Here is a 27,889-nt window from a genome sequence, read left to right on the forward strand (position 1 = left end):
AGACTATCCTGAGTATCATCCTTTCATGATTTTCAACTCCTTTTGCTTAGAAGAAAACATTCGGAACATATTATTGAAAATAAAAGATGGTCTGTCTGCTCTGAAGCAACGTAACATTGAGAACATCAGCAGTGGTAATGAGTGAAGCTGTAATAAGCTGAAGCATCTGGTTATTCCTATTTACAAGGAAATGTCACAGGTATATTCTCCATAAGGTTGCAGTTAATAAAACTAAGGTGCCAGGAGAATCAGTTGCTTTCCCAAGGCCCTGTCTGCTCCACTTCTGGTTAAAATCTGTGTTAAGTATTGCCTAAAAGCAAAAAGCCAGCTAGCCTAGCATGTTTAACCATCTGAAAATTCTTCAAGTTAGACAATATCAGAGAGATAAAGAAAAGCAACAAAAGGCTGCATATCTCAAATCTAACTCTTAAATATAGAATTTGGAAACCTTTTAAAGGAGTAAAACATTAGTTTACTCTAGGCTAAAAACTAACACACTAGTAATTTAAAGTCAAATTACCCATGCAATATAAGAGAAAATTAATCAGAGAGAAAGGGAAAGTCAAAATACAGACTAGTTCTCAAAGAGAAAAAGATAAACTGAACACAACATTAAATAATGGAAATAGTATAAGAGAGAACCAATACAATGTAACAGTGGGGGTAACAAAAAAAAAAAAAAGAGAAACTTTAGAAAATCCATGTGGAGCATGAGGGAAGATGGAAATTAACAGGAAACAGGCTGATCATATTTCATAGATTTCTTGATTTGTTTAGTTAGACATTTCAAGCATATCTCCAAAGAGGAGAGTGGGAGAAGCACATACCACTAATTTCATTTTTCTTGTTAGGGCCACATACCAGGGAAGGAACGATTGGCTTACCTCCCCACTGCCAATTTCCCAGTCACATTTCTGACCATAAATGTACAGCAGCTTAACACTGTAAGAATTCTTAGAAGATTATTTAAATTTGTGCTTTACTCAGTCTACATTTACAATGCTTGAACTCTGAGGATTCTTGAATGATAATCTTAAAGCCATAATTGGACTCTAACCTATAATCCAGAATATTTGAACTGTTTATGAAAATTCAGCCATTGTAATTAAAAGCTACAGAAAAATCTGGATTTGACAGCAGAGGAAAGGTCTGAAACTTTGCCTATGACACTTTTAGTAAGAACTTTCTTTTTCTAGATCAAGATTTGAGACCCATAACACATTCACTAAACTAACCCTTTAATATATTCAATTTGTGTATGAACTTCATTCCATATACATAATCTTTGCAATCACAGCATTGGCCATGGTATTACCCATAGGTGTGAAACTGGCTGCAGGTAAAACAACGCCATAATGAAGTCTTAAGTATTTATAGCAATAAATCTCCTTGAAAAAGATCCAAGACAGGCACAACTTTTACTTACCTCAGTGGTTTATTAAACAAGGCTTTTGTGTAACACAGCAAGGAAAAATGAGGGAGGCAGACTGTAGGCCTAATGTTTTTCTTGCCTGATTCTGTGACAACTAGAAGCAGTGAACCTTAAATATGATACGTTCTCTTATTAATGATCTTTTTAAAAATTATCCTCCCTGTCCCTGTTGATAACATTTTTGGGGTAGAAAATAACAGCTCAATGTAGATCTCCATGATGTTTTTTATAAATATTTAAAATTAAACATTAAGTATTTAAAGATAGGACACCATTAAATTATGTATTATCCTCCTATCATGACAAATATAATTTTAAATTACCTGCAAGGCTAGATTTGAGTTTAGAGTGTTTGAACTTTGCGTAATCAAAGGGCAACAAAGTTCTGAATATATTGGCCTAGGCTTTCTGAGTCTTCTGAGCAAATATGCCAGTGTCACCATCGCCACAGTCTGCAAATTCTGTTCCATGTGTCTGAATTGCCTGCCCCCCAACTTCTTCCCCAATCACATCTTTGTATTTCAGATTATAATTCAAATCTAGTCACCATCCTATGTTCACAGATCCATTGAACTCCTCAGTGTGCTGTGATATGCATTCAGTAATACTACTGTGTTAATACTAACTCGTATATCACTCAAATGCAAGTCTCATAAAGCCATCTGCATTGGCTCACTTTTATATCTCCAGAATCTCGACAAGAGCACAGCATATAGTAGGTGCCCAATAAACACTTGTGAGCACAAGAATTACTTCTGGACCTTCTCAAAAGTAAAGATTTCCTACAGACCCTTCCACAGGTAATTCTGGAGCAGTAGTCTTTGATCAAACATTGCAATAGGTAAGGAACTAACTTGGTATTATTTTTCTGCAGTTTTGTGTGACTCATTCCATCCCCATTCTCTCTCCCACTTCGTATTATTGGTAGCTCCTTTACCTCCCTAGTGTCTCTTTTGATACATGTTTATCCTTGTTTTAGTCAAGCTTTAAGACCCAATTTGCATATAGTAATATTTATTCTTATTTGATGTACAGTTCTATAAATTTTTACAAATTATATAGTTGTGTAACCACCACTACAATCAAGATAAAGATCGATATCACTTTATATATATATCTTTCTTTTGGTATTGTTGTATTAGAGTAGTGCTACTTAACTTACATATACAGGTCTTCAACCCTAGACTAAAAATCCCTGGAGAGCAGTAGCAGCACCTACATCTTCTTTACCTCCCACCCCAGAGCCTGACAATAAATGTATTGGATAAATGTGTTTCTAAGTTGATTAACTAACTAATATAATTTTGCACTACGCTATGGAATGTGCTGTCTTGGACATCATAAATATAAAACATATATTGGTTACATCACATAAAAAACAGTAACTCTCAATGTGTCAAACAAGCTTCACAAAAAATATATAAAATTCAGTGCTTACCATCCCCTGTTTCTGCACAGAGCTGTAAGCCCAAATTGTTCTGTGGATTAATCACCCAATGATTGCTGGTCACAGTGATATCAAAGACAAGCCAACCCACATCTAAAGCTTGGGCCTTTCTTGTGTCTAACAAGAACAGATCTGCATCCCTAAAAAGAAAAAGAACAACAAAAAAAGTTAAAGGTTTAAATGAAGATCATTATTTCCTAGACTTAAGTGAAAACATTACAAAAGCAGTCTGTAAAATAACACAAGTTAAAGAGCAAGGAGAACAAGTGACTCAAATGATGAGTAATAAGACACAAAACCCTTTGTTACTAGGCTCCCAACCAAACCTGGTACAGATTAGTAATCTCTATCTAAAAGTAATTTCCATTTTCCTGCTTTTCACTGGCCTTTATAAACTGACTTAGTGCTCTTAATTTGATCTCTGCTCATCAGCGTTCCTGGTAACCACCATCTGTAAGTAGTCCTCAAAACAAAGGATTAAACTGAATAGAGACAAATGAAAGTAGCTGTTCCAGTTTGGATGAATGTGAATTCTCAAATGAATGGAACACAGGCAGGATGTAACGTAATCATCTGTTTTAGAAAGAGTTTTCTAATAGTTTTTCTATTTTTATTATATAATTATTTTATGGATACCAAACACCAAGATAGGATTACAGAGTGCACCACTGGTTTAAGGGATAAATCCCATGAGTTGAATGGTACAATCTACGAGAACTTTTGTTAATATCTTCTGCAAGCTTAAGTCCCCTTGGGACAGTAACGGCTATGAATATGAACTTATGTATTTTAGAATAATCTGCACAGTGTTACTGTTATTAACATTTATACTTGTATTTTTGAATCTTAATCTTAGCACTATATTTACAAATGTATAAACATTTGTTGAATTATAATGAATAATTTATTATTCTCTTACTACAGGCAGTCTCTGAGCTAAAATTACCTATTTGTGACATTTAATCTTTACAACAGCTCCTTCGTATTGATAAAATTCAGGCTCAAATAGGTTAACTGTAAAACACTGTATCTCCCTCAAGGTAGAGTAGAAATAACACCCTTATGCATTTTATGACCTTTGATATTGTATTGAATCTATTTAAGAGCATATTATTTGTATAGGAAACAACAGAGCTATTCATAATAAGCTACGTTAAATACTATTTTACTGCATTTTCTGTCTGTATACATCATAGAAGTCACTTTAAGGGTGGCTTACAAAACGTGAAAACACATACATTATAGAAGTCACTTTAAGGGTGGCTTACAAAATGGGAAAACACATTTTTAATAAATCATACTTTTTAAAGAAAAATACTCTAAAATTAAAATTGAACTGTTTTAACAAAAATGAAGTTAAAAAATGTGTCAGTATCTTAGAAACTACATCTTTGTTTCCTAACTAGATTTGTCCTTTTTTTCTATTAATCTAGAGAAATTCAAGTAAATGTAATATGATAATGAAATCATCTAAATAATCTAATGTTTTATCATCTTTTCACAATTACAGTCATAGTGTTTACCAAAGGAAGGTTTGAAACACTTTTTTTTATATAGGATTCAGTTTTAGATACTGCAGATATATGACAAGCATGTCGTACAAAGCAATAAAATGATTCCTTTAGTTCTCACTAGAATGTGTACAACCCTTTATAGTCCCAGTGTGATAGCATGTCAGTTAAATTCTTCCTCTTCCTCCTAAATTGAAAAATCCTCCAAATAAGCAGATAAGAAAGTAAGAATTGTCTTAAAGTTTTGAGATATTTGGTAAATATCTCTGAGACCTTAATCTTGGAATTAACTCATTTACACTGCTCACTTCTTAAACAGGAGCAGTCACCCTGTACCTTGGGAAATACTTGAGTGCTACACTGATTTCAGGTCTGCTTTCATTTGAAGTATGGCAAACATGTCCTAATCAATTCTGCAGGGCTCATAATGTCATCCTTTGGCATGATATGAATAAAGACATTGAAAACAAAAAAAAACAAGGAGGTAAATTTTCAGAAACAAAATTAACAAATTTCTTTTGGTAGTCATTTCAATGATATTTTCTATTATTTTTAAATTGTGCTATCTCTTCAGGAAAAGAAAAAAGTCCCCAAACTCTCCATGTTCAAATCCCAAAACTTTCCAGCATGTCTATGAAGGAAACAGTTCCAGTTTTAATGTATATATTTAGAAAAAGCATCACGTATGGCTTAAATATCTAAATTTCAGGGATGCAAATTGCAAATTAATTGGAAAGTAAATCTAGCAAGATGAAGTGGTATGGTCTAAAAAGAGCCACATATTTCTAGTTCACCTCTGAAAAGTTATGAAAGTTCAATTGATTTCATAAGTGCACAGTTTTCTATTAATGGTCAAAACTATTTTACTTGTGACCGACAATTTCTTTAATTTCTCCTTTACATATACGAAGCTCTTCTGCATTACCTATAGACAACAGAATATGCTTGATGAGAATCAAGACTATGACTAATAAACACAGCAGTAATAATTCTGTAATTTTTACTCATACAGCCCCTTTCATAGCAGTTTCTTAAAAACAAGTTCCCCCAACCCCATTCTGTAGAATGTTAGAGGGGATTTCTTTTGAAGTATAAAATTTCTCCACTAAAATATGGCACTTATACTGCCGGGAATAGTAAAATATCCTAAGTATTTCCCATGAACAGTATAAAATAAACTTGTTAAAGTTGCCTGCCTCACCAGTTTTACTTAACTTTTTTAAAGAGATTCTTACAATATCCAATAAAAGAACATTTTAAATAGTAATGCATTTAAGAATGGTGCAATAGACAGAATACATGTATATAGAAAAAACATATTTATTTGTAGCAAAAATAATTCCATAAATCCTTTAAGGTGCAGTTATAATACTTAAAATTAAAGCCTACACTGTAGCAAAGAAAAAGCCCATTTACATGAATGTACATAAGCAAATATTTCAGAATGGTGTTTGTGATTGTTTTCTAAGGCTGTTATAACAAAATACCAGGCTAGAGTTTGCAATTGATTTTCTCCCATTTCTGGAGGCTAGAATTCCAAAATCAAGGTGTCAGCAGGGTCGGTTCTTTCTGAAACTGGAGGAAAAGATCTGTTCCAGGCCCTCTCCTTGGCTCGTAGATTGTTGTCTTCTCATCATCCCTTGTATCCCTTGATTGTATCCCTTCTCATCATCTTTCCTCCTATGCATGTCTTTGTGTCTAAATTTCCTCTTTTCATAAGGACAAGTCATATTGGGCTAGGATTCATTCTACTGACTTCACTTTAGGTCAACTGCCTTTGCAAAGACCCTATGTCCAAATAAGGTCACAATCTGAGTTACTGGAGGCTAGGACTTCAGCATATGGGGGAGAGGGCACAATTCAACCCATAACACTAATACTAATACACAACACTAATAAAGTGGGTTTTAAGGCAGGGATGTAAATATTCCTGGAGGTGAATAGTCTATCTGTATTGACAACATAGCACTTATCAAGATTGAGAGGTTTTCAAAAACAAATATGTGAAAGTAAATTTACATTAATAGAAATCATCATGACTAAAATTTGCATTTTTCTTTTTCAGGTAAAATTTCATTGTTCATCTTGAGTACGATATAGATCAGTATAATAACTTCCTATATAGTTAATAAAGTCATGTCATTGTTAAACACAAAGTCATGTTTAACAGATAAAGTTAGATTTGTAGTATCAGATAAACTTATCAGATATGAAATATTTAGGAATATTAAGTTTAGCTACTCAAAGGTGAATAATATATAATATATGCATACATTTATAGTCAATACAAATACATTTGAGCAGGTCTGACTCATCATGACCAGAAGTTTAAACATGTCTAGTTAAACATGGGCTATTGGTGTGTTTGTGTATATTTACTTGCATGAGTGCCTTTTATTTTAGTGAAAGAAGAAAGAGTTTTGCAAACATACCTTGAGAATCTTAAAATACCGGAAGGACACTACACTAAAGACTAAGCAACAGGAACCAAAATTCAGCAGAATTTAAGTTACCATTAGCATAACTCAACCAAAAATGTTAATTAGTAGAATGAGAAAATTGAAGCTATGTGGCTAAGAAATTAACATTTATCATCTTTTTATCAATATCAATGTAGTGCTATAAAGATTTGGAGATCAGACAGATCTTGAACAATTAAGGAATTCCTCAGCCTCAGTTTCCCTATATATTAAAAATGGTATGATAATCTCTGCCTTAAAAGGTTTGATCAAGACAAAGTGCAATACTTTGACTATCTATCTGGTTAAGAGGTAAATTACACTTAAATCTGTATCTTTTATAGGGTCTGCCATAATCTTAAATCTTTTACACTTAAATCTGCAATCTTTTATAGGGTCTGCCATAATACAAATGTCTCTAAATTGCTGCATTTTGACCTGTGAGGTTTGGGAAAGTATTATTTAGGGAAGCACATTACCTTCAAATGACCTCAATCAGTGTTAATTTGGTATTTACAAGAAGGGGGGAGAAGAAAAAGAGAGGAGCAGGAGGAGGAGAAAAGGAGACGGAGGAGGTAGAGAAAAGAAGCATAAAAAAAATCAGAAAGTATTTCTGGGAGTGTTGTTTCAAAAATTCAACTATTGACTGTCTTGAGAAGTTTACCTGTGGAAGCCAAAGCAACTCCATCTTGAAAGCTAATCCACTCTATTGGCTTCTGATTAACTTCTGTTCTAGGAAGGCCTCTAATATTTTCTGTTTATCTATTTTCCTTGTGTAAGAGCAGGTACTTACCACAAATTCTGCCTTTAGGTCAAACAACCTTTATGATATCATGCTTCAATTGTCCTACAGTTCACTTCTGAACCATCCCTTCTCCCCTGTGATATATAAGCCCAAGTTCTGGGGGTAATGGTGTGGGAATCCACCATCTCAACTTGCTGCTGCCCAAGACACAGACATGGCTTCTGTTCCTATTAAATATTTCTTCCAAGGAAACTAGTTTTGTCAGCCTCTCTCTTCAGCCTGTCAGATTCCTGGGACTTTGGGGTAGGTTTGCACACACCTCCCCACCGTGAAACATCACCTTTTTAAAAAGCACTTTAGAAAGCACTTTACAAAGCAAAGTACCCTTTCCTTACATAAGAATAGAGTCAGAGGCTGCATTGTGGATGTAACATTTATCCAGTTAAATAAATGCTAAAAAGCAAAGAACAACAAACACACACATATACACATACATACACACACACACACACACACATACAACCTGTGGATTCCTGCACTTTTGATAGCATAGTATTTCCAATGACATTATCATATACAAATACACAAAAATATTCTACTTTTCAAACAACATAGAGCTGCAGATGACATACTTATTAACACTGATATATGATTAAAAATATGATTCTAGTGATAAAGACATAATGTCAAAGACACATGAGATAAGTTTGAAGAAAAAGTCATCATATATGTTTTGAGAGTGAAACAAGGAATACTATATTAATAATTTCATATAACGTGAATTAAAATATGTATGCAAAATATTAAACTATTATCGTTTTGTCTAAGTGTATTCATTATCTACCTATGTTTACACAAAAATTCAAGTGTATAAACATTCTACTTCTTCCTCTAATTTGTTTGATTTTACTTGAGTAAAGGGAATATCATTTTATATCATTATATCATCATAATGTGTTCTCCTTATAATTAGACATATAAGGGATGTGAACAGGCTTAGTAGCACACCAGGCATGTAGTATTGGAAATGTTAACGCCCTCTATTTTCTAGTCAGCTGAATAAATGGAGCATTCTCATTGTAAGACAGAAAAAAAAATTGACCAAGAATGTTTGATGTGAAATCAGTGCATCTGGGATTTTACCTTGTCCTCATGGGTTCCAGATTATTTTCACAGGTTCTGTTTTGTCCTTGTTTCCTGCAGTGCATCTTTCCTTTCTGACTCTCTGACCTGTGAACCTTAAGCCCAGCTTCAGAAGCAGAGCAACAGACTTAAATAGACTGGTTAGCTCTAGGAATGCATAAGGTCAAATCTCTACCATAAATCCTTGCAGAAGCATTTCCCAGGGGGATAAATCTCCACTTTGCGCTTGGCTAATTATACTGGAACACTTACTTTAGTACTGGAAGGGCACTACTTTGTTGTCTCTGGAAAGGGTGCTCTGGACATGAATTTGCTTTCTTTGTCCATGATGCTTCTCCCCAAAATTAACACACATGAACTTCCAGAATGCCTTATTCACTTATTCATGGAATTCCATATTGCATCGCTTCTGATAAAAAAAAAAAAAAAAATGGGCTCATGCTTATGGAAGTCACCAGTCTTCCCATGCTGCCCATCAAAAGGATGGTCTTTTGAAGACTCAGTTATGCCACCAGTTGAGTACCAATATTTTACAAGAATGAACTGATATCCTTCAGGGAAGCTTTATATGATCTAAATCAGTAACTAATATAGCTAGGATGACTGTTTCTCTCATAGCTGGATGTCTCATGGGTGGAAATGGAAGTGGTTCCTCTCAACTCACTATACATGATTCAACTAGCAAAATCTGTGCTTCTGACTCCCAAGACATTGGGCTATGCTGGTCCAGAGCTCTTAATTCCCAATGGTACAATGCTAACTCTAGTGTCTGTAGCAATGTTTCTATTAAACTGGAACTTGAAACAGCTACCTGGCCACTTTGACTCCTCATGCCAGTGAATCAAGAAGCCAGTAAGAGGTTACTATATCATGTGAATTAATTATTCTAAATATCAAAGGGAAATTGGACTACTACTACCACAATATGGGTAATGAGGAGTATGCATTGAGTACAAGAGATCACCTGGAACACCACTTAGTACTCCCTTGTCATATGACAAAAGTCAATGGAAAATCACGGTTCATTGCAGGCATTATTGCTAATGGCCCAGACACTTCAACAATAAATGTGTGATTTACCTACTAGGTAAGGAAAAGTGACCAGTCATGGTGCTTGTCAAAATAAACAGAAAATTGATTGCATGGTGAAAGAAGGAAATTATAAATACCAACTGCAACCATGTGACGAGCTGCAGAAATGAGTATTATAATATTACGGTATTTCTTCCTTATTTTGAAATTAATATATTTGTTTTTTGTATTAAATATATGTGTATCTTTGCCAGTACTTTTAACAGCAAAAACCACAAGTACTTTTGCACCTACCTAATATATATTAAACAATTCTTTTTAATATCTACCTCCCATCTAAGTAGTGTTGATAGTAGCTAATCACATATGTCAGTATTGAAGTTACAATACTTCAAAGGGGGAGCATGGCTCAGCTAAAAAAGGAATGAACAACATCCAAAGATGGATTAAAAGGCAGAATTACTTTGCTATTACATTTTTTGTAAGTTATGAATGGTGCTGGGTGCAGTGACTCACGCCTGTAATCCCAGCACTTTGGGAGGCCGAGGTGAGTCGATTACCCGAGGTCAGGAGTTCGAGACCAGCCTGGCTAACATGGCAAAACCCTGTCTCCACTAAAAATGCAAAAATTAGCTGGGGATGGTGGCAGGCACCTGTAATCCCAGCTACTTGGGAGGCTGAGGCAGGAGAATCGCTTGAACCCAGGAGGCAGAGGTTGCAGTGAACTGAGATCACGCAGTTGCAATCCAGCCTATGTGACAAGAGCGAATCTCTGCCTCAAAAAAAAAAAAAAGGAAGTTATGAATGGTTATAAAAGATGCATATTAGTGCCAAATTGACAAGAATGGACTGTTGTGGCTATGTACATTGTCATATTACCTAAACAGAGGTGACAAATCCCAGAATTCCCTCAGGAATTTGCTTGGGGCTGCTTTGAAGGTAGCCATCAGAGAAATCTGAACAGGAGTTGGGTAGTGGAACGGAAGCAGCACCCAAGTTTATGATTGGATAATTGGTAAACTGCCAGGCTTTTCTGCTGCTCGCATACATTGTCACTGATCTGCTAGCTCACCTTACTGATGGGAGCACCTGGGCTCTTTTAGCTTCCACTGAATAACAGCTCCATCAGCTTCTCCAAATTCTGGCCCACAATTCCTTCTGCAAGATCACCTCCTTCAGCTTCTCTACATCCTAAGCAAAGGAGTTTGTGGAATTCATGGTGAAGCATACCAATCTCCCCTGCGGGCCACGCACATCATTAAAGTTAGAACTCCAAAGGCATGAGAAAGACATGGGACTTTTGTCTCCAAAGGCATGAGAAAGACATTTGTCCCTGGGACTCCAGCATATCCTGGAAAGTTCTAGTTCTCCTTGTTCTCTCCAATTCTGTATCTGTTTTTCTTCCCAGCTGCCTATGGGAAGCAAACTTTAGACCCATCACAAGATGGAGAAGCAACAGCCTTACATGAACTATTTAACCAGGTCCCATGATTGCAGAAAGTCAAATCCCTACAATAAATCTCTTATTCCTTATGACTCACAATGATTTTACTTATCTTATCAATCACTATCTAGCTTACTCCCTGTTATGGGTTACATTGTGTCTTTCAAAAACATATGTTGAAGTACTAGTCCCTTGTACTTGTGAATGTTATCTTATTTGGAAATCTCTCTTACAAATGTAATCAAAGTTAATACGAGGTAAGCCATATTACAATACAATCTCCTTATAAGAAGAGGAGAGACACAAAGATAGACACACACAGAAGGAAGAGGGCCACAGGAAGATAGAGGAGGAGATTGGATTTACAGTATCTTCACACAGCCAAGGAACTTCTGGGGCTACCAGAAGCTGAAAAAAGCAAGGAAGCATCATCCTCTAGAGGTTTTGAAGGGCGCATGGCCTTACTAATACCTTGATTTGAGAAACCTAGACTTCAGAACTGTAAGAAAACAACTTCCTGTTGTATTAAGCCATCATAATTTTCAGTCATCTGTTATGGCAATTCTAGGAAACTAATATATTCCCCTGGTTAGGATATTTCACATATTAAATAGGGAATGATCAACAATATCAAATACTGAGGAGAATAAGAAGAAAGACAAAGTATCCATAAGATCTGGTAAAGGAGAGGCTGTTGGTAGATGACTAGTTGAGTGGAGTTATGAAAATCAAATTACAGTGCATTGAGGGGTGAATTAAATACAAGAAAGAGAAGGAATTGAAAGTAAAGTTTTATATCTGTGAATATGGTTATGATGTGGATAGGACAATTAGCGTGGAATTTGGGGGAAAAGGTGCAAACAGTCACGTAAAGGAATTTTTAATGTGAGAATCATGATGCTACTTATAGGTGCATTTAAATTTTTATGTGGAAGATAGAACATCTCGCATTATTTCAATGTAATAAGAGATGTATGTAGACAGTGCAGAAAATCTTCTGAAATCAGCAAATGCTTATTTACCTTTCTACAACACTATCCTTAGAGTTCAAATGCAAATTTTCATTATAAATGAAATCGCCTCTTAGCAAGAGTCATTGGGTAAACTAATATGCACTGGGGTGGGATGTCCATTCATCTTTTGCTGAAATCTCTTTTATCAAGAGTACTATATTATAGACACATGACAAAAATATTTGTTTGTTTTAAAAATATAGTTGAACATTTCTCATTGGTATCATGTGCCAATAAGCTGTAAGACTCACAGATACTTGATTTTATTTATTTATTTATTTTACTTTATGTTCTGGGATACAAGTGCATAACATATAGGTTTGTTACATAGGTATACATGTGCCATGGTAGTTTGCTGCACCTATCAACCCGTCATCATAGTTTTAAGCCCCACATGATTAGCTATTTGTTCTTATGCTCTCCCTTCCCTTGACCAGATCCATCCATGTCCCTGCAAAGGACATGATCTCATTCCTTTTCATGACTGTATAGTATTCCATGGTGTGTATGTAGCACATTTTATTTAACCAGTCTATCATTGATGGGCATTTGGGTTAGTTCCATGTCTTTGCTTTATAGTAGAATGACTTATAGTCCCTTGGGTATATATCCAGTAATGGGATTGCAGGGTCAGGTGGTATACCTGGTTCTAGATCCTTGAGGAATCGCCACATTGTCTTCCACAATGGTTGAATTAATTTACATTCCCACCAACAGTGTAAAAGTGTTCCTATTTCTCCACATCCTCGCCAGCATCTATTGTTTCTTGACTTTTTAATAATCGCCATTCTGACTGGTGTGAGATGGTAGCTCATCGTGGTTTTGATTTGCATTTCTCTAACCATCAGTGATGTTGAGCTTTTTTTCATATGTTTGTTGGCTGCATAAATATCTTCTTTTGAGAAGTGTCTATTCATATCCTTTGCCCACTTTTTGATGGTTTTTTTTTTTTCTTATAAACTTGTTTAAGTTCCTTGTAGATTCTGGGTATCAGACCATCATCAGATGAGTAGAATACAAACATTTCCCCCTTTCTGTAGGTTGTCTGTTAACTCTGATGGTAGTTTCTTTTGCTGTGCAGAAGCTCTTTAGTTTAATTAGATCCCATTTATTAATTTTGGCTTCTGTTGCAATTGCTTTTGGCATTTTCATCATAAAGTATTTGCCCATGCCTATGTCCTGAATGGTGTTGCCTAGGTTTTCTTCTAAGGATTTTATGATTTTTACGATGCATAGGTTTTTAGGGTTCTACATTTAAGTCTTTAGTCCATCTTGAGTTAATGTTTGTATAAGGTGTAAGGAAGGGGTCCAGTTTCAGCTTTCTGCATATGGCTAGCCAGTTTTCCCAACACTATTTATTAAATAGGTAATCCTTTCCCCATTGCTTGTTTTTGTACAGTTTGTTGATGATCAGATGGTTGTAAATGTGTGGTGTTATTTCTGAGGTCTCTGTTCTGTTTCATTGGTCTATCTGTCTGTTTTGGTACCAGTACCATGCTGTTTTCATTACTGTATCCTTGATGTATAATTTGAAGTTAGGTAGCATGATGCATCCAACTTTATTCTTTTTGCTTAGGAATGTCTTGGCTATACAGGCTCCTTTTTGATTCCATATGAAATTTACAGTAGTTTTTTCTAGTTCTGTGAAGAATGTCAATGGTAGTTTGATGGGAATAGCACCGAATCTATAAGTTACTTTGGGCAGTATGGCCATTTTCATGATACTGATTCTTCCTATCCACAAGAATATAATGTTTTTCCATTTGTTTGTGTTCTGTCTTATTTCCTTGAGTAGTGATTTGTAGTTTTGCTTGAAGAGGTCCTTCACATCCCTTGTTAGTTGTATTCCTAGGTATTTTACTCTATTTGTAGCAATTGTGAATGGGAGTTCATTCATGATTTGGCTCTCTGCTTGTCTATTGTTGGTGTAAAGAAATGCTTGTGATTTGATTTTTGCACATTGATTTTCTATTCTGAGACTTTGTGGAAGCTGCTTATCAGCTTAAGGAGTTTGAGGGCTGAGACAATGGGTTTTTTAAATGTAGAATCATGCCATCTGCAAACAGAGACAATTTGACTTCCTCTCTTCCTATTTGAATACCCTTTATTTCTTTCTCTGACTGCCCTGGCCAGAACTTCCAATACTATGTTGAATAGGAGTGGTGATAGGAGGCATCCTTGTCTTGTGTCGGGTTTTAAAGGGAATACTTCTAGCTTTTGCCCATTCAGTATGATATTGTCTGTGGGTCTGTCATAAATAGTTCTTATTATTTTCAGATATTTTTCATCAATACCTAGTTTATTGAGAGTTTTTAACACAAAGGGATGTTGAACTTTATCAAAGGCCTCCATCTATTGAGATGCCCATGTGATTTTTGTCATTGGTTCTGTTTCTGTGATGGATTACATTTATTGATTTGTGTATGGTGAACCAGCCTTGCATCCCAGGGATGAAGCCAACTGGAGTGTAGTGGATAAGCTTTTTGATGTGCTGCTGGATTCGGTTTGCTGGTATTTTACTGAGGATTTTCACATCGATGTTCATCAGGATACTGGCCTGAAGTTTTCTTTTTTGTTGTGTCTCTGGCAGGTTTTGGTATCAGGATGATGCTGGCCTCATAAAATGAGTTAGGGAGGAGTCCTTCCTTATTAATTGTTTGAAATAGTATCTAAAGGAATGGTACCAGCTCCTCTTTGTACCTCTGGTAGAATTTGGCTGTGAATGCATCAGGTCCTGTTTATTTTTATTTATTTATTTATTTATTTATTTATTGGTTGGTAGGCTATTTATCACTGGCTCAATTTCAGAACTTGTTATTGGTCTATTCAAGGATTCGACTTCTTCCTGGTTAAGTCTTGGGAGGGTGTATGTGTCTAGGAACTTATCCATTTCTTCTAGATTTTACAGTTTATTTGCATAGAGGTGTTTATAGTATTTTCTGATGGTGGTTTGTATTTCTGTGGTCCAGTGGTGATATCCTCTGTATCATTTTTTATTGTGTCTATTTGAGTCTTATTTTTTCTTATTTGTCTAGCTAATTGTCTATCTAGTTTGTTAATTTTTTCAATAAACCAGATCCTGGATTCATTGATTTTTTGAAAGGTTTTTCGTGTCTCCATCTCCTTCATTTCTGCTCTGATCTTAGTTATTTTTTGTATTCTGCTAGTTTTTTGGATGTTTGCTCTTGCTTCTCTAGCTCTTTTAAATTTGGTATTAGGGTCAATGTGAGATCTTTCTAGCTTTCTGACATAGGCATTCAGTGCTATAAATTTCTCTCAACACTGATTCAGCTGTGTTCCCCAAGATTCTGGTACATTGTCTAGTTTTTTCTCAATGATTTCAAAGAATTTCTTGAATTCTGCCTTAATTTCATTATTTATCTAGGAGACATCGGGAGAAGGTTGTTCAATTTCCATGTAGTCATGTGGTTTTGAGTGAGTTTCTTAATCCTGAGTTCTAATTTGATTGCACTGTGTTCTGAGAGACTGTTTATTATGATTTCAGTTTCTTGTTTTTTTTTTTTTTTTTTTTTTTGCATTTGCTGCTGAGGAGTGTTTTACTTCCATTATGTGGTTGATTTTAGAATAAGTGCCATGTGGCACTGAGAAGAATGTATATTCTGTTGATTTCGTGTGGAGAGTTCTGTAAATGTCTATTTGGTCCACTTGATCCAGAGCTGAGTTTAAGTTCTGAATATCCTTGTTGATTTTCTGACTTGCTGATTTGCCTAATATTGACAGTGGGGTCACTATTATTGTGTGGGAGTCTAAGTCTCTTTGTAGGTCTCTACGAACTTGTTTTATAAATTGGAATGCTCCCGTACTGGGTGTATATATATTTAGGATAGTTAACTCTTCTTGTTGAATTGATTCCTTTACCATTATGTAATACCATCCTTTGTCTTTTTTTATCTTTGTTGGTTCAAAATCTGTTTTGTCAGAGACTAGGATTGCAACCCTTGCATTTTTTTTCTTTCCATCTGCTTGGTAAATTTTCCTCCATCCCTTTATTTTGAGCCTATGTGTGTCTTTGCACATAAGATGGGTCTCCTGAATATAGCACACCAATGGGTCTTGACTCTTTATCCAATTTGCCAGTCTGTGTCTTTTAATTGGGGCATTTAACCCATTTACATTTAAGGTTAATATTGTTATGTGTGAATTTGATACTGCCATCATGATGCTATCTGGTTATTTTGCACACTAGTTGATGCAGTTTCTTCATAGTGTCATTGGTCTTTATATTTTGGATTGTTTTTGTGGTAGCCGGTACCAGTTTCTCCTTTCCATATTTAGTGCTTCTTTCATGAGGCAGGCCTGGTGATGACGAAATGCCTCAGCATTTGCTTGTCTGGAAAAGATTTTATTTCCCCTGACTTACGAAGCTTAGTTTGGTTTGACATGAAATTCTGGGTTGAAAATTCTTTTCTTTAAGAATGTTGAATATTGGCCCCTACTCTCTTCTAGCTTGTAAGGTTTCTACTGAGAGGTTCACTGTTAGTCTGATGGGCTTCCCTTTGTAGGTTACCTGGCCTTTCTCTGGCTGTCCTTACCATTTATTCCTCCATTTCAACCTTGGCGATTCTGATTATTATGTCTTGGGGTCGATCTTTTCATGGTGTATCTTAGTGGTGGTCTCTGTATTTCCTAAATTTGAATGTTGGTCTGTCTTGCTAGGTTGAGGAAGTTTTGGATAATATCCTGAAGCGTGTTTTCCAACTTGGTTCCATTCTCCCCATCTCTTTCAGGTACTCCAATAAGTCCTAGGTTTGGTCTTTTTACATAGTCCCCTATTTCTCAGAGGTTGTGTTCATTCATTTTCATTCTTTTTTCTCTAATCTTGTTTGCATGCCTTATTTCAGCAAGATGGTCTTTGAACTCTGATATCCTTTCTTTCGCTTGGTTAATTTGTCTATCGATACTTGTATGTGCTTCATGAAGTTCTTGTGCTGTGTTTTTTAGTTCCATCAGGTTCTTTGTGTTTCTCTCTAAACTGGTTATTCTAGTTAGCAGCTCCTATAACCTTTTATCAAGGTTCTTAACGTCTTTGCATTGGGTTACAACATGCTCCTTTAGCTCAGTGGTGTTTCTTACTAGCCACCTTCTTCTGAAGCCTACTTCTGTCAATTTGTCCATCTCATCCTCCGTCCAGTTCTGCACCCTTGCTGGAAAGGCACTGCAATCATTTGGAGGTGAAGAGGCACTCTGGCCTTTTGGGTTTTCAGTGATTTTTGGTTGTTTATTTCTCATCTTCATGAATTTGTCTAGTATCGATATTTGAGGCTTGTGACCTTTTGATGGGGTTCTTGTGGGGACTTCTGTTGTTGTTGATGCTATTGTAGCTTTCTGTTCATTTGTTTTTCTTGCAATGGTCAGGTCCCTCTTCTGTGGGGCTGCTGTGGTTTGCTGGGTGTTCACTTCAGGCCCTATTTATCTGGTTCACTCCATCACCCACTGGATATGTCACTCAAAGAGCCTGGAGAATAGCAAAGATGGGTGCCTGCTCCTTCTTCTGGAACTTCTGACCTCAAGGGGCACCGATATGATGCCAGTAGGAACACTCCTATATAGGGTGTCTGACGATCCCTGTTGGAGGGTTTCACCCAGTTGGGTGGCACAAGGAACAGGACCAGTTTAACAAAGCACTTTGACTGTCCCTTGATGGAGGAGGTGTACTTCGCTACAGGGGACCCACTCATCTGGGCTGCCTGGCTTCCTCAGAACTAGCAGGAGGAAAGACTAAGTCTGCTGGTCTTCGGAGACTGTGACAACTCCTCCCACTAGGGGCTCAGGCCCAGGGAGATCAGAGTTCTGTCCCTGAGCACCTGGTTGGAGTTTTAGAAGCTCCTGCAGGAAGGCCCTGCCCAGTGAGGAGGGATGGGTCAAGGTCAGGCCTGAAGAGGCACTCTGTCCACAGTATGTCACAGCCGATGTGTTGGGCTATGAGGGATACTTCTTGGGACCAAGCCATCCAGCCTCCCTGGGTCCAGCCAAGGAAAAACACAAACTGGAGCTATAGAGATGGCTGATGCCCTTCTCCTGCCCTGGGAGGTTAATGTGTTAGGCAGTTATCCGTCCTGGTGTTGGCTCTCCAAGGAGTTCAAATGGCTTAGACAGCAATCAGCCACAGCTGTGGTTCTGGTCACTCTTCCCTCTGTGAGTTCAGCAGGCTTAAGTGGATTCTAGCTTACTGGCTGTTGACAACCTGTGCAGTTCCATGGTTGGGACCCTAGGCACTGGTGGCATGGGTTCACGCGTGGGATCTTCCAATCTGTGGGTTGCACAGTTCCGTGGAAAAAGCATGTTTTCCCAGGCTGGATAGTACGCTCACTCACCGCCTCCCTTGGCTAGGGGGTGGCAGCCCCTCTGCCCCATGAGGCCCTCAGGTGGACCATTGCATCACATTTCTCTTCCTTCCTCTCCATGGGTCATGCCAGCTGCCCAGTTGGTTCTGATGACAGAACCTGGATACCTCAGTTGCTGGTGTAGGATTCGCATGCTGTTATCATTCTTCTCAGTGGGAGCCTCCTATTGCTACTGCTTCTAGTCAACCATCTTGACCCGCCCCACAGATACTTTAAAGAGCCACACTATCCATGTACCTTCATGAATCCAGGAACCACGATCATAGATGGAATTGGTGCCTGCTTAATTTCAACACTGACTTGCTATACTCAGGTTTTGCTTAATATTGGAAAAAAAAATAATGTTGTTCTTTAAAGTTACCTTTCTAAAGTTATCTTTCTTCTTCTTTAAATGAAGATTAAAAGAAGATTAAATGAATATTCTCTAAATGAAAATTAATTTCTACCTCATAAATCTACTGCAAGGATAAAATAATACACAAATAAAAATGATATACAAATTACTATAATTGCTACTTTCTTAACAAAATATTTGCATCCAATTTGTTATAGTCAGAAGTGATTTGTACAATTACTAATGTAAAAGTTATTTAACAACCTGTACTTATAAACTTTGGAAATAGAAATTTATTCATTTTCTGTAACTTTAGGAACATTTTAAATACATAATCCATAAAAAAACTTCACCCCTCAGCTCTATTGGAGAAAAAATGGGTTCAAAACTTATCAAAAAGAAGGAAAATCATTTATATAATCAAGAAGAAGAGATAAGAAATGAAATATTAACCCTGGTTGTGGTTTCAATTATTTGAATACATGTATATGTGTGTATGCATGCATATATTATATCCATATATATATGGAGAAAAAGGTTAAGGTTATCCTTAACCAAGAGGATAGCCACATTTTTTTTTATACACAAAGAGAAAAAAAAGGAGAAACCAATAGGATAGCCACTCTACTATCTAATCATGAAGCACTTATACCTGGTCCAGAAAAGCTTTAAGAGATTATCTACAAGCTACACAGACAAATTTTAGAGGAAAGGATGCCACACTACTTCATTTTCATAAAGTACAAACCTTGTAATCACAATGACATCTCCACTTTTCCCAAAGCTTCTATTATTATAACTATTTCACTTTCTTCCATCTCCTTTTTTCCTTGAATAGCTTATTAAGTCTAGTAAAAATATAATGATGGCCACCCAAAGAGAAAGCATACATCTTTCTCTGGCTATTTGTCATAAATACCATCATATTATTCAAGAGACTACAAATTAATGGTAAATTCTAGAGTGTATATAAAGGTTCAAAGGTTCTCTCATGAGCAGCTTTTAGCTTATATGGACTAGAATTTGAATTGGGTCTGATGTTTTCAAATGGTAAATCGGTTTTTTTCCCCCAAAATAAATGTGGAATTATACAATTATATAAATCTTACTAATCATTAATTTTCAGAATATCTGATTCCATGCTGCTAATCATTACTTTTCAAAATATCTGATTCCATGCTGCATTTAAAAGGTACAGATGAAAACTGGTAAAATAGTAATATTAGATGCGACTGAATGAAAAGCATGGCAGAAATGAAAAAAACAAGTTGGACTGTCACTAAGAAAATTCAATCACTTTTCACTGAGCAGAATTTTTTAAATTACCAAGACATTTTTAATATTTAGCAGATTTCCTGGCATTACATCATCCCCTGTTTTTCCCCTGCAGAGAAATTTAAACATGTGCTACCAGGTATACACCCAGGAGGTCTCCTCATTCAACAAGCAAAAAAGACAAGAGACTATTACACAGACAGTCCAACCGTTTTTCATGCAGTGAATGAGCAATGTACCCAGTACAAACTCCTAACAGCTCTTGCATCTTATGAATCTTATGATCCAAAATATTACATAGTCAAAGCAAAATTCACTGATATATTATTTTATGGCACAAACTATTTCCACTTTAGGTTTATATCTTAAATCTCCAAATGGAGCAAGATTTCTCAACCTTGGTACTAAGGACATTTTGGATCGAACCACTCTTTGTGAGGTAGAGGAGCTGTCCTGTCCATTTTAGAAGGTTTAGCAGCATTCCTATCCACATTACTACCCCAGCATATCTACTCACTAAATGCTAGTAATAATACACACACATACCTGTCCCCTATCAATTGTAGATGACAAAAAAAAGTGTTTCCATACATTGCTAAATGTCTCCTAGGGACCAAAATCACCCCAGGTAAGAACCTCTAAAATAGAGCATGATCCCTGCACACTGAAGATACTCAAGCTATGCTTGTGTACCGTTCTAGACACTTTAGAGACAACATCATCTCCCATCTGAGTGTCCTGCTCTGGCACCCTGCTCTCAAGAACCCAGCAAATCTTCCTGAGTGGAAAATGCCAGAGTACCTTCTGAAGTATGTCCACAGAAGAATCACAAATCTTAGAGAAGAAGGAGGCGGGGGGAGATGATGTAAATATGAAGCTGACTGTGAACTGGAATGATGACAGCTTAACTAAATATATCCAAGTACTGAAGGTGGCTAATGACATCGAGCAGGCTAGCTTAAAATGTTTTCACAATGGAGTACAGAAATTTATATTCACAGCAGAGCATTAGAAAAAGGTTGATTCTACATAGCACATTTTCTTTAGGGAATACATAAATATATATATCTGTGAAAAAATTAATTCAAATAAAGCACTTAGCACAGTGCCAGACACATGGTGAGTGTCCATTAAATGCATAAGTGCTGGCTGCTATTCTTATTAGTAGTAACACTGGCATTGATCATTTTATTGTATTAATTTAATTCATTATACACTTAAACATTTTAGTGCTTAGGAACATTTCTTCTGGGATACACCTCTGTTCGTTCTCTCTCTCTCTCCCCTCCCTACCTCCCTTCCTCCCTCCCTCCCTCTCTCCCTCCTTCTTTCTCTCTCTCTCTCTCCCTATTCTTTCCCTATTTGTTGTTTTGCCTGTAGAAAATTCCTACTCTTCTTGAAAAGTTCAACTCAAAAGTGAACTTCTCTCAGAGGCTTTCCCTAAGGTCCCTTACTCTTCCAAGTAAAAAATTAACTTTCTCTTCATTTCTATTTCCACAACACTTAGTGCATATTTACATCATTGTTCTTAGCACATTGTATTATAGTTATTAAAATCTGTGTGTGGCAGCCCCACCACAGTCCCTGGCCTCCAGGCTATGAGCTTTTGAGGACTTATTTACTCGGCTTTATGTCCTCTGTGCTTGCCACATGGTAGGCGCTCAACAAAAGCATGCCAAACTCAGCTGAATTATCTGGAAAATTCAATCATGTGGAAACCTCATTTCCCAATAATGCCAGATATATGAGGTGTGACTGAAGAGCAATGCCTTCTATATAGAATTTGGGGCTGTCAGCCTTATATGAAAAGATTAAATAAGTGAAATGATGCAAAGTGTGTTAACTTTTTACCAAGTAAAATATAGATTTGGATAAATATCAGAACACTCCTTTAAATTACACACATTTAAATATGAGTAGGGATAAATTGGGAAGGTGGGAGAAATGGTAGGAATAAAATATATAATTTTAAGAGCTATATGTCTCACTAAGATAAATAAATAAGAGGTGACATAACGGATCTGCCATATTTTAAATTTGAATGCATAACACTGTCAAGTAATTCACAGACTAGATGGTTAATAGGTCAGACTGTGTCTTGAATATAAAACATATCCATAAAACATCAGTCAAAATTACTGTACAGATCTCCCTCACCCAGCCACTCCTAGGCAGTACCTTAGGGAAAGGAAACTTTACGTACGTGAAAACATATGCATTGTCAAATAAATTACATTAAAGAGTACCGTCTGCCCTGACTTTTCAATTGTTTCTGAATTTAACTGAAAATATGAAGTAGATAAAATCCACAACTTTGACATAGAAGTTTTGAGAGTGACTCTGCTTTAAAAATAGCCAGAGGTACTAGTTCCTTTTTCTACTTCCATTTTAGTTCTTTAAGAAGTATATGAAGCCACAAACAGTCAATACTTCAAAAAATTAATAGGATTTTAAAATTACTTTTCAAATTGAAATTCTTTACAGTTTAACTGTGATCACGTGATATGTAAATAAAGTATTTTTAATATAATATTCTTCTAGAAAATTAAAGTCAAAATTCCAAAGTAGTGGTAAATTTTTTCACAAAATATTTACTCTTCTCAGAGAATCCTCAGAGAATTAAAGTCAAAGTTCCAAAGTAGTGGTAAATTTTTTCAAAAAATAAAAAAGAGACTATTTATCTTCATTTCCTATGGGAAAAAATACCTTCCATAGCTTAAGAAAAATGAGAGCAACTAATTTTTAAATCATAAGTGTTTTTTGTTTTGATTTTTTACTCTCTACCTGGCAGAAGTTGGGAATGCTATTTTGTAAAGATGTGTATAGCATAAAATTGTTTCATTACCTTTTTTCTCTCAACTATAATTATTCACATTTCTGTTTATACAAATAATGTTCATCATAAAAATTTAAAAAAACACTGAAAGTGATGAAGAATTAAAATGTAAATTACCCACATCTTGCAATGAATATTTGATGGGTTCCTTCAATCTGTTTTGTATATAAATTTATTTAAAATAGCATAATAAAGTATATAATAATGTTTCTTGGTTTTGGTCAATTAACATTATTATTTGAGTATTTTTCAGCATTAGTAAATAGTTTTCAAAAATGTAATTTGTATTTGCTCTGTACTATTCTTCCAAAAGTTATATCTTAACTTTTTTCTTGTTTAATTATGTTCAATCTGTGAATTGTAAACAATAATACAGCGATAAACACTTTCAAATGAATCCCTGTCTACATCTGTCTATATCTGCAATGTTCCTGTAAGATAAATTCATAAATAAGAGCTCTCTCATCCCACACTACCCTATCCCATACTTCTTCAAATGTATTTCAAAGAGTTTTACTATTTATCTAAAACTTGCGTTTTTAGCTATTAAGTTCACAGAAAGATTCAATGATATTGCTATCAAAGTGGGTGGCATTTATTATTGCACTCCAAAACCTACCTATTTATTTTGCATATATTAAATTATGTAATAACACCAATTATTTATTAAAGACACCTAGAACTTTTTTTTACTTACTTTATCTTTACATAAAGGTAAGTGTCAGAAAACAGTACCAACTGTTATTATAATAAAAAACAATTTTTTCCCATTATGTATATAGTTCTGTAAACTAAAATAGACACTCACATGAAGTTATATGAAAATATACTGATCAATGTATTTATTATCAACTATGGTCTTTGCATTGGGATATGCATTAGCCCTTCCCACATCATCTGAAATTATTTTTCTTGATCTGAAATACTTTTTCATTTGTTTTTTATTTTTTCAGATTTGTAAACTGAGACTCCAAGAAATACAGACATTTCCCTATTTGGGAATTTCAAAGTCTATGCTCTTATGGCACTATATTATTATTTTCTATGGTGACTTTGAAGTCCTTCATAGAAACCTGAAATATTCTATAAGACATATTGCTATTTCTATATGTTCTTTCCCTTAAACATCTTTCTTTGGAAGAGAAGGGGGAGTACAAAAAGTGAATCCTGCATCTATAGGTAATAACAAGGCACAGGATTGCATTTTCTTACAATGCAGAATAATGAACTCCTGGCAGTGAAAAAATGCTTGTTTTAAAATAAAAAAAGTGTTTTGCTAGAGATTGTCCTACCTTATCAACAGTATATAAAAGTGAAATATGGCCAGGTGCAGTGGCTCATATCTGTAATCCCAACACTTCGGGAGGTTGAGGCGGGGGGATCACCTGAGGTCAGGAGTTCAAGACCACCAGCCTGATCAACATGGTGAAACCCCCTCTATACTAAAAACACAAAAATTAGCCAGCCGTGGTGGTGGGTGCCGGTAGTCCCAGCTACTCGGGAAGCTGAGGTGGGAGAATTGCTTGAACCCAGGAGGCAGAGGTTGCAATGGGCCAAGATAGTGCCATTGCCCTCCAGTTTGTCAACAAGAGCGAAACTCCATCTCAAAAAAAAAAAAAAAAAAAAAAAAAATTGAAATATGAAGTATGAGTCTCTGAGTGTGAATATTTCAGGATTGAAATAATTAGTTAAAATTTCCAAATACATTAGCAAAAACAAATATCACAGAAGACAATAAATACACCATAACCCTAGAAGATAAAGTAACAATCATAATTCAGTAACACTATTCAATAGATGTTCAAAAATGTGAACTTGGTAGAATATAGTAGCAGAAACATTAAGAGTAATATTTTTAAAATTAGGTATAATTAGAAAAATGGCCGGGCGCGGTGGCTCAAGCCTGTAATCCCAGCACTTTGGGAGGCCGAGACGGGCGGATCACGAGGTCAGGAGATCGAGACCATCCTGGCGAACACTGTGAAACCCCGTCTCTACTAAAAAATACAAAAAACTAGCCGGGCGAGGTGGCGGGCGTCTGTAGTCCCAGCTACTCGGGAGGCTGAGGCAGGAGAATGGCGTGAACCCGGGAGGCGGAGCTTGCAGTGAGCTGAGATCCGGCCACTGCACTCCAGCCCTGGCGACAGAGCAAGACTCCGTCTCAAAAAAAAAAAAAAAAAAGAAAAATACCAGAGGTGCAAGATAAACAAACTTCTCATTTTTTAAAAGCGAATTAAAATTTTCCAAAATTATAAAGTCAGGTGAACTAAGGATCAATATCCATAAATATTCCAAAATGGACTGTTAATAAAAATAAGCACAAGTTTATCTAGAAATAAACTATAAATTATTAATAGGCTCTTAGTTCTTCATTTTTATCATTTTTGTCATGTGTTAAATTATACCATTCACATCCTTAGAAAATAGAAAGGGAAAAGTAAGCTCAAAGGGAGCTTCATTACATGACATTCAGAAATATACTGAGCAGACAGAACAGTGGGCATACAGAAAAGACAGGAATTTTAATTGTGATCAATGTAAAATTCTGCAATTAGATACAACTAATAAATACATTCTAGGGGATGGAAAACTGGTATACCAATCATTCCCGAAAAAAATACTTAGGATATAAATAACCAACTACAAACTCAACATACATAAAAATATAAAAATATATATAACTGACCGAAAATAAACATAATTCAAACATTTTAGGATATGTATATGGAAGTAGTATTCCAATTTTGAGTAATAATGATGTCAAAGCATTGAATCATGTTGAGGAAAATGGTAGTGCTGAGGATAAAAATAAATAACTTATCCTTATCTCTTCTTTAAAAACTCATAATCCAAGTGTGAAAACAGACATAGAAAAAGATAACTATAATAAAACAATTTGTTTAGTTTTGGCAATATTATTAACTAACATTCAGAATATTATTTTCAACTCTTCTCACTAATTTTGAAAGATATTATTATTTAACATAAAAATAACCTATTATAGTATTCACCATATATGCCTGGCCCTATGAGAAAATAATATTAGTATCTTAATTTAATAAATGAAACCATTGGATTGAGATTTTTTAACAACATAACTTATCCAGAGACAAATAGCTAGTCAGCGTTAAAGCTGAGAAACAAATGTAGGTATTTCTGCCTTGAAATTACTGCTGTTAAAAATAACAATGCATATCAGTTGGTATGTATTAAAATGAGTTCTGCTGAACTAGTGTTCCACAGGATATTAGTAAGTACTACACACTCAATGAATCCATAGCCAGGTAATTTTGAGGAAGACTAGCTAAAATAAAATTGATAGGGCATGTGCACGTGTGTGTGTGTGTGTGTGTGTGTGTGTGTGTGTGTGTGTTGTCACTCCTTTTTAAGACTTTAATATTCTGATATGCAATGTGAATCTCCTAGAGGATAGTCTAACAGGAAGGCTTTACCAATATACGTGACCTCAGAAGTTTTTTAATTTTTTTCTTCATTGAGTATTGCAACGCACTATTACGAATTTCTGCCAAACTAGAAGACCAAGACAAATCTAAACATCAACAACTACAAATAGTGAACAAGGAGAGAACAAGGTCTTACAGCAGACAGGATAACAATCTTTAAATATTTGTCTCATCAAAAAAGGACATATTATTTCATCAAAAGGAAGATCTAGATCTGAGGAATGAAAGCTACTGAGAGAGATATATCACCTCAACATAGGATTTCAAACAGATTTAGATACATGATAGATAGATAGATAGATACATACATACATACATACATACATAGATACATAGATAGATAAAGATAGATGGATCTTTTTGAAATAGACTGACAGATGGATCTGTTTGAAATTGATAGACAGACAGATGGGTCTGTCTGAAACAGATAGACAGATAGACAGACAGATCTGAGCTGTCCGACAAAGGTGATTCATCACCCGAAAAAAATGTGTTATCCAAGTGATTTCTGCATTCTGTTAAATAGCAGAGAAAATGACTAAGGTCCCTTTTTAACATTTATTTTCAATGGTTCATTTGCAGTCATTATCAACTGAAGTTTTTAATGCATTTAGTATTTCAGACTATCTGTCCATTTTTGTACCATTCTGAATTAACTATCTTACAGACAGAGGACATCAAAATACACGTAAAAATGAACATACGACTTTTACACTCATGTCAATGAAAAGTAAAGCAGTGCTTCTCTAACTTCCAGAACACCAAGTAATTTCATTATCTTAATTATAAATTTCATGTGGGTAGAACAAAGTGGAAGTTTCCTGGGATGAAGGACAACTTTACAAAATGAGACAACAGACCTAGAAAGCACATTTTGAGAAGCATGAGACTATTTAGTATACAAATTGGTATCAGGGATAGGTAGTAGCTATGGAATGTAGGATAAAATTTTCAGATCGATTACTGTTACCTTTCAATATCTCTACCTGGCTCTAAATGTTACTACACTTACTATAAACATTAATAAACTGCACAAAAACAGACAATTTGTTTGCTACATCACATGAATTATCAATAGCTTTTACTAAAATTTTACAAATATTTGCCAGGATAATAAGTTAAATAAAAAGACTATACCTATTTGTGTATTCCTTGATGATTTGATATATGCTAATCTTAATTGTTTCATTTTCAAATCGGTTGTTGCTCCGGTCCTTGTATATCCGAAATTCAGCTGCTGTCACTGCCTCTCCATGAGGAATTTGGGTAAGATCAAATCGAAATTCTTTGTAATGTCTTCGCTGGTGAGAAAAATCCTTGTCTCTTTCAACTGAAAAAAAAAGGAGGGGTTGGGGAGGAAAAAAGTTAGTCCTTTATAAAATATGGAAA

General features: G+C 35.6%; 1 protein-coding gene across 3 annotated transcripts in view; it reads right to left on the minus strand.

The window, feature by feature from the left end:
- BMP5 (bone morphogenetic protein 5) overlaps nucleotides 1–27,889 on the minus strand; it is a 123,042-nt gene that overhangs the window by 38,249 nt on the left and 56,904 nt on the right. For all 3 annotated transcript variants that reach the window (XR_004438792.1, XR_004438793.1, XM_033217497.1), the window contains exons 2-3: nucleotides 27,638–27,830; nucleotides 2,871–3,019 (exon numbers count right to left, since the gene is read on the minus strand). Coding sequence is in view for 1 of the 3 variants with exons in the window: in XM_033217497.1 (XP_033073388.1) it covers nucleotides 2,871–3,019; nucleotides 27,638–27,830 (342 nt within the window). In the remaining 2 variants the exon portion in view is untranslated. The remainder of the gene's footprint in view (nucleotides 1–2,870; nucleotides 3,020–27,637; nucleotides 27,831–27,889) is intronic.

This window comes from Trachypithecus francoisi, unplaced genomic scaffold (assembly GCF_009764315.1).
Source record: "Trachypithecus francoisi isolate TF-2019V2 unplaced genomic scaffold, Tfra_2.0 Lachesis_group10, whole genome shotgun sequence".
In the NCBI taxonomy this organism is placed as follows: domain Eukaryota; kingdom Metazoa; phylum Chordata; class Mammalia; order Primates; family Cercopithecidae; genus Trachypithecus; species Trachypithecus francoisi.